An 8,401-nucleotide genomic window follows, 5' to 3' on the forward strand; every position below is an offset into this window, starting at 1 on the left:
ATGAGAAAGGCTAATGGAATGTTGCCCCTTATTTCAATTGGGTTGGAGTATAATAGTTGGGAAGTCTTACTGGAACTGTACAAGGCACTGGTGAGACCTCATCTCGAGTACTGTGAGCAGTTTTGGTCCCCTCGTCTGAGAAAAGATATTACATTATTGGAGGAAGTTTAGAGAAGGTTCACTTGGATGATATCTGGTATGGACAGACCAACTTTCATGCACAAATAGGTTGGGTCTGTACTCACTGGAGTTCAGAAAAATGAGAGGGGATCTCGTTGAAACATGTAGGATTCTTAAGGGGCTTGACAGGATAAATGCTGAGTTGATGTTACCGCTCATGGTAGAGGCTAAGAACAGAGGTCATTGTCTCAGAATAAAGGGATGCCAATTTAAGACTGAGATGAGGAATTTCTTCTCTTCACGAGTTTGAGAGTCTTTAGAACTCCTTGCCACAGAGAGCTTAGGGGGCAGATTTCTTGTGTATATTTAAGTCTGAGATAGATTCTTGATCAATAGGGGAATCAAGAATTACATCTGTGCCTATAATGGTAGGAGGGGTGTGCTGGCTTGTAATATTAATATAACTTTAAGTAATCATTGCCCCTAAACATCCCATCCATCACTTCCCAGTTAGCTGCAAAATTTCTTTCACTATATTTGTTACTACATGACTTATGTATTTGTATGTATTTAAGCTGATTGCTGTACTTCATCAATACATGATTTTGTTTTCAATGTATGCCACACTATAATTCAAGGTTGGAACTGTGAATGTGTTTCGTGAATAAAAAATCAATTACTTATAATGGACATTTGAACCATTGTACCAGACAGACTGATGGTTCAAATATGCCATCGTCGACAATTGTGTGCTTGCATCGTAGAATTGCGTCCATTAGATTAATAGTACTGTTCATTTGAACTGGCTGGGTGAGATATTGTTTTTCAGTGTTGTAATCAAGGGTTAGGGGGAAAGGGAAAGAATGTGGTCACAAGGAGTGAAGGATCAGCCATGATCCTATTGAACGACAGACCAGGCTGTACTCCTGTTCCTACTTATTATAGTTTTATGGTATTATTCAGTATTGTAAAAATGAAATATGATTTTTGTTGTAATTGCTGTGACAGGAGCTGTGGAACATGCAAAATGTTTTACTTCTCATTGCAGATTAGAAAAGGAAATTCAACTAAGAAAGGAGTCTGAAAAAGATTATGAAGAATTAAGGAAGGCAAGTTTGGTCCTTAAATCATTGGATTTGTTAACAACTTTATGTATGACAATAAGTGTTCAGTAATTTTGTCCTTCACATGTTGACAGTGCTCCATTTGTGGAAAATCGCTTGAGATGCTGCTTTATAGGTGATTTGAGATTGTGTATTTGAAATTATGACTCTGTAATTTTATATCCCCATATTTTAATTATGTGACTGAGTTGCCTGTAGAAAAAAATTGCTAATGGATGACTTGGCTTTATTTCAAAATGCTAATTTTTTTGTCAGGAAGGGGTGTACTCAGATGTAATATTAATATAACTTTAAGTAAGCAGTACCCCATAACATCCCATCCATCACTTCCCAGTTAGCTGCTGAATTTATTTCTCTATATTTGTTACAACATAATTTACATATATGTATGAGTTCAACAATACATGATTTTGTTTTCAATGTAAGTCACACTACAGTTCAAACTTTGAACTGTGAATGTGTTTCTTGAAAAAAAAGTTGTTTGTAATGAACATTTGATCCATTGTACTGGACAGATTGAAATGTTACCTGAAACAGACTCTCTTGGGCTTTGAACTATCGCAAAGAGAGTCACTATAGTCTACTCTGTCATTTTAGAGATATGACTGGTGATGAGTCTAACCTGAAGATCACCACACCTCAGGCTAAGGAGGTTGAGAAGGTACAGCCTTCATGATGACCTCACCGAGTAGAGGAATTGAATGCATGCTGTTGGTGTCAAGGTGCATCACAAATCAGCCATCTACCCAATGGAGCAAACCTTTTTCCACAGCATTTTCTGTCAACTGTAGTAACTAATTTCTCTGGCCCTTTCTGTTTTTGTTTCAGATTTCCAGCATCTACATTTCTTTGTTTTTTTCTTACTCCTGTTACCTTAGATATGCCATCATCTTGCCCCTATTCACTGTGTTTTCAAAGCTCTCTGACCATCCTGTGTTTAGCAACCTAGTATTTCAGTTCTTTTCCCTTTTCCTATACTTTGTGTCTCTTGTGTTTGCATCTTTTTCCACCTTATTGAAAAATAGTCTGACTCAACTTCTGCTGGGGGGGCATAGTTGTGTGGTAGTGATAATGCCACTAGCCTAGTAATCTAGAGCTCCAGGCTAATGTTCCAGGAGCATTGGTTTGAATCCCACCATAGCAGACAATCGATGAAATTTGAATTCAATAAGTCTGGAATTAAGTTTAGTTTTTTAGATGACCACGAAACCACTGTTGATTGTTGTGAAAACCCATCTGGTTCACTAATGTCTTTTAGGGAAGGAAACTATCAATTTTACAAATGACTCCAGGCCCACATCAATGTGGTCGACTCTTAACTATCCTCAAGACAACAACAAATGACTCCAGGCCCACATCAATGTGATTGCCTCTTAACTATCCTCAAGACAACAATTGTTAGCATAACTAGTGATGCCCCACACCTTGAACTTCAAAGCCAGCAAAGTCATTCTATCAATATTGATTAGATTTTACAATTGGTACCATCAATATTTGACTAGATTGAACCTCAGGCTCCAGCTGATATTCTGTCTAACTAAAAACAGAATACTGTGGATGCTGGAAACCTGAAAAAGAAACAGAAAACTCAACAGGTATTCCAACATTTGTGAGGAGAGAAACAGAACTGAAAGGGGCTGGGAAATGATGTCCTCTATGATTTTGAAAGAGAAGGAAGAGTAAGTGGAACAGAGGGTGAATGTGCCCAGAGCAAAAGACAAAAAGGAGTGTTAATGGTGGTAAAAGAGAGAGTGTGATGTAAAATTCATGCAAATGATAGGTTTGAAGAGGAGAAAATGGTTCAGCCATGCTGACAGCAAAATGTACGAGACTTTGGTTGTGGGGAAAGGGGGTGTGGTGGGAGAGATGCGCTGTTGTAATCAAAATTCAGAATAATGTTCATATTCTGAGTTGTTGAACTCACTGTTGAGTCCTGAATGCTGTCAACTGCCTAAGTGAAAAATGAGTTACTATTCCTCCAATGTGTATTGAGTTTTGCTGAAACATGGCACCATCACCGACAAGAGACAATCTAACCGTTGTCCCTTGACATTCAACGGGGTTACAATCACTGAATCCCCCACTATCAACATCCTGGGGGTTACCATTGACCAGAAACTCAACTGGACTCACCACATTAACATAGTGGCTACAAGAGCAGGCCAGAATCTGGGAATACTGCGGTGAGTAACTCATCTCCTAACTCCTCAAAGCCTGTCCAGCATCTACAAGGCACAAGTCAGGAGTGTGATGGAATACTCCCCACTTGCCTAGATGAGTGCAGCCCTAACAACACCCAAGAAACTTGATACCATCCAGGACAAAGCAGCCTGCTTGATTGCCACTACATCCACACACATCCACTCGCTCCACCACCGATGCTCAGTAGTAGCAGTGTGTACTATCTACAAGATGCACTGCAGAAATTCACCAAAGATCCTCAGACAGCACCTTCCAAACCCACGACCACTTCCATCTAGAAGGACAAGAGCAGCAAATATATGGGAACACGACCACCTCCAATTTCCCCTCCAAGTCAGTCAACATCCTGACTTGGAAATATATCACCGTTCCTTCACTGTCACTGGGTCAAAATCCTGGAATTCCCTCCCTAATAGCATTGTGGGTCAACCCACAGCAGGAGGAATGCAGCGGTTCAAGAAGGCAGCTCACCACCACCTTCTCAAGGCCAACTAGGGATGGGCAAGAAATGCTGGCCAGGGAGCGACGCCCACATCCCACAAAATGAATGAAAAAAAAACCACACCTCGGGCAGAAATGTTAGCATCAGAGCAAGATGATTTGTTAAAATAGGAAGGAACTGAAAGTTTGGAATCATTCTTATGAATAGAGTGGAAGTGTTCAGCAAAGCAGTTTGTTCTCATAACATTAAGGAGACCATGTTGTGAGCAGTGAAAATGGTGGACTCTTTTGAAAGAAATACAAGTAAACTACTGCTTCATCTGGATTCAATAAGTGTGGAGCTGGAAAAGCACAACAGGTTAGACAGCATCTGAGGAGCAGGAAAGTCAATGTTTTGGGCCGAGACCCTTCGTCAGGACCTGGGCGGAATCCAGAAATAAATAGAGGGAGGGGTTTGGGGCTTGGGTAGGTGAGATCCTTTATTCATTAATAGGATGAGGGCATCACTGGTTAGGCAGCATTTATTGCCCATCCCTAATTGCCCAGAGGGCAGTTCAGAGTCAACTGCATTGCTGTGGACTGGAGTCACATGTAGGCCAGACCAGGTAATGATGGCAGCTTCCTTCCCTAAAGGACATTAGTGAACCAGATGGGTTTTTCTGACAATCAGCAGTGGGATTCATGATCATCATTAGATTCTTAATTCCTGATACTTTATTGAATGCAAATTCCACCATCTGTCATGGTGGAATTTGAACCCGGGTTGCCAGAATGTTATCTGGGTCTCTGGATTAACAGTCCAATGTTAATACCATTAGGCCATTACCTAGATGGAGATAGGTAGATGCAGGTAGGGGGTTATTGTGATTGGTCAGTGGAAAGGGTGGAGCAGTTAGATGAGTAGGAAGATGGACAGGTTGGAGCTGGAGATATTTTGAAGCTAGTAGTGCAGGTAGGGGGTTATTGTGGTTGGTCAGTGGGAAGGGTGTAGCAGATAGGTGTGTCGGAAGACGGACAGGTTGGACGAAGAGAGATTTTGAAGCTGGTGAAATCAATATTCAGGCCTTTGGGCTGTAAACTCCCAAGGCAAAATATGAGGTGTTGTTCCTCGAGTTTATATTTGGCCTCACTCTGACATCGGAGGAGGCAAAGGATGGGCATGTCACCAGGGGAGTGAGGGGGAGTTAAAGTGCATGGCAACTGGAAGGTCAAGTTGGTTGGTGCGTGCAGAGCGCACATGCTCCTCAAATCGGTCCATGAATCTGCGTTTGATCTCTCTGATATGGAGGAGATCACATCGGGAGCAATGGATACAGTGGATGAGGTTAGATGAAGTGAATCTCTGCCGGATTTGGAAGAATTATTTGAGGCCTTGGACGGAGGTGGGATAAAAGGTGTGAGGACAGGTGTTGCACTTCCTGCGGTTGCAGGGAAAGGTACCGGGTGGTGGAGGAGTTGGTGGGGAGTATGGAGCTGACGAGGGAGTTGCGGAGTGAACAACCCCTTGCGGAAAGCAAACAGAGATGGTGAGGGAAATATCTTTTTGCTGGTGCGGTCTGATTGTAGGTGGCGGAAATGTCAGAGGATGATGCATTGTATTCGGAAGTTGGTGCGCTGGTATGTAAGGACTAAGGAGATTCTATCCTTCTTGTTGTGGGGAGAGGGTTTGAGGGCAGAAGTGCAGGAAATTGAGGAGATGCGGTTGAGGGCATCCTTAATAACAGAGGAGAGGAAACTACGGTCTCTAAAGTAGACAGACATCTGGGAAGTCCTAGAATATCTCTCCTCCCCCAACCTGTTGACTCCCTTGTCAGCTCCACACTTGGGGGGAGGAGGTAGGGGAGTGAATCTTAGGCCAAGGAAGAAAGAAATTTTTCTCCATTTTAATTACAACCCAGTCAGTGGAGATGACCTACTTTCTCCTCTTCAAGCCTGTCAGTAACTCCTGTTTTATATCTTAGTCTCTCCTTTGTCACTGTCAGCACTCATGTCTTATTTTGCTTCACCATCTGTTCCACTTCCCCCTCTTCTCCTTTTTTAACAGAATAACAACCATAACTTTTCAGCCTGAGAAAAACACAAAAAGAATTGTAGTTGCTTTTAATCTGGAACAAAAACAGAAATTGTCTGAGAAACTCAGCAGGCCTGTCAGCATCTGTGGAAGGAAAGCAGAGTTAATGTGACTTTCCTTCAGAGCAAAAGAAATATTGTGTCTGTTTCTTTCTCTGCAAATGCTATCAGGTGTTTCTGAGTTTCTCCAATATTTTCTGTTTTTATTTTGGATATCCTCCATATGTTTAACAGGTCTAAAGAAACTCAATTCTCGACAAATAAGTCAAAAGTAAGAACCACAGAGAAACTGCAGTCAGTGCAAGCAGTATCTGGCAGCATCCCAGTGGCAGAAGTGTTTCTACCTGCACCAAATTCAGGTCACTTTTAAATTTAACATTTCCTGTGACAGACATGGTACCAGAATTGCCGAGTCATCACCATTTTTAAACCATGTTTCTTCCTTTGGCACCACATTGTACTATCAAATCGCTTTTTGTGCTTTTATCTCATAAACCTTGTTTACCAGACTTTGAGCATTTAGATTTATGTACTGTCACCAGATTCCTTTTCGTCCTTCGTGGTCTGCTGATATGGTCATCTGATATGGTGCTACCTGATTATCCAAAATTGTCAATCCTTTACTACTACTATTTGTTCATTCTCAATCCCCTGTCAAATTAGTTTAGACCCTTCTCAGGTACACCTGTATACTTGCTGGAAGCAATTTGGTCACCAAACTTTTGAAATGCAGAACCTCCATTTCGAATTGGTACCTCCTGCCCCAGAACAGGTCCCAAGAATCTGGAAATCATCCTTTCTGGATCATCCATCAAGCCAAACATTGATCCATCCTATCTTCTACTCTCAGTAGCACATGGCACTGGGAATCAGAATTGCAGAATGGTATGGTGTTTACTAATTTTGAATTCATACTTTTTACCTTCCTTGCCAGCTTCTGAATTTCTTTATACTTCTTTCATAGCATATGGGCTTTGTTCACATTTGTTGCTAATCCTTAATTGTGATGAAGTTGATTGTCCAGCAGGGGCCAAAAGAGCTATGGGTCTGGAGTCACATGTAGATAGAATAAGGATGATAGATCCCTAAAAGGGCAATAGTAAAACAAATGGGTTTTTATAATGATTGACGATGATTATTTATGGTCACCATTACTGAAACTAGCTTTAAATTCCAGATTTATTAAATGAATTAAGAAACAAGAGCAGGTCAGAGACTAGGAACCTGGTAACTCACCTCTTGACTCCCCAAAATCAGTCTACAATAATGAATGAGTGTAGCTGCAATAACCCTGAAGAAATTTGATACCATCCAGGACAAAGTAGCCTACTTGATTGGCACCTCACGCATAAACATCCACTCTGTCCACCTCGGACACTCAGTAGCAACGGTTTGTACCACTTACAAGATATACCACAGAAATTCACCAATGCTCCTTAAATAGCATCTTACAAGTTCGTGACCACTACCACCTAGAAAGGCAGGGGCAGCAAATACATAGGAACACCTATGTTCCACTCCAAGCTACTCGCCATTCTGACTTGTAAATATCGTGGTTCTTTCACTGTTGCTGCATCAACGTCCTGGAATTCTCTCCCTAATGCCATTCTGGGTCTAACTCTAGCAACTGAACTGCAGCAGTTCAAGAAGGCAGTGCACCACTACCCATTTGAGGACAGTGTGGGACAGGCAATAAATGCTGGTCCAGCCAGAGATACTCACATCTCATGAATGAATTTTTAAAAATTCAGATTCCACCAGTTGCCATGGTGGATTTAAACTAGTGTCCCAGACCATTAGCCTGGCCCTCTGGAATTCTGGTCCAATGACCTCACCACTATGCCAGCATTGCCACTGAGAGAATCTCTCTGTAGGTCTTCAATTTAGATAGACACATGTGCAGGCAGGAAGTAGAGATATGGACAATGTGCAGGCAGATGGAATTAGTTTAGATCTAATTAGCATTACAGTCTGCATAGGCATAGAATCTCTCCAGTGCGGAAGTAGGCCATTCGGCCCATCAAGTCGACACCAACCTTCCAAAGAGCATCCCACCCAGAACTATCCTCTCCTTACCCTATCCCTGTAACCTTGCATTTCCCATAGCTAATCCACTTAGCCTGCACTTCCCTGGACACTACAGACAATTTACCATGGCCAGTCCACCTAACCTGCCCATCTTTGGACTGTGGCAAGCAATCAGAAAAGGGGAGAATGTACAAACTCCACACAGGCTAGATTTGAACCAAAGTCCCTAGGACTGTAAGGCAGTAGTGCTAACCATGGAGCCAAGGGGGCTGTTCCTGTGCTGTACTGTTCTAATACCTGATGCCTCTGACATTAGTATCATTGTATACCACAAATTCTACCTTTTTCCTTGCTGCAGAATATTCTGCGCTGTTTTTCTGATACCCTTTGCCTGGAAGGCATCACACTATGCAGGT

At 42.0% G+C, this 8,401-nt stretch overlaps 1 protein-coding gene across 3 annotated transcripts in view; it reads left to right on the top strand.

The window, feature by feature from the left end:
- The window catches only part of LOC109921663 (desmin-like), a 152,304-nt gene that overhangs the window by 23,419 nt on the left and 120,484 nt on the right, over nt 1-8,401 (top strand). For all 3 annotated transcript variants that reach the window (XM_048599543.1, XM_048599544.1, XM_048599545.1), the window contains exon 2: nt 1,169-1,229. In XM_048599543.1, coding sequence (XP_048455500.1) covers nt 1,169-1,229 — 61 coding nt within the window. The remainder of the gene's footprint in view (nt 1-1,168; nt 1,230-8,401) is intronic.

Source organism: Rhincodon typus, chromosome 7, assembly GCF_021869965.1.
Source record: "Rhincodon typus isolate 14 chromosome 7, sRhiTyp1.1, whole genome shotgun sequence".
Lineage (NCBI taxonomy): Eukaryota > Metazoa > Chordata > Chondrichthyes > Orectolobiformes > Rhincodontidae > Rhincodon > Rhincodon typus.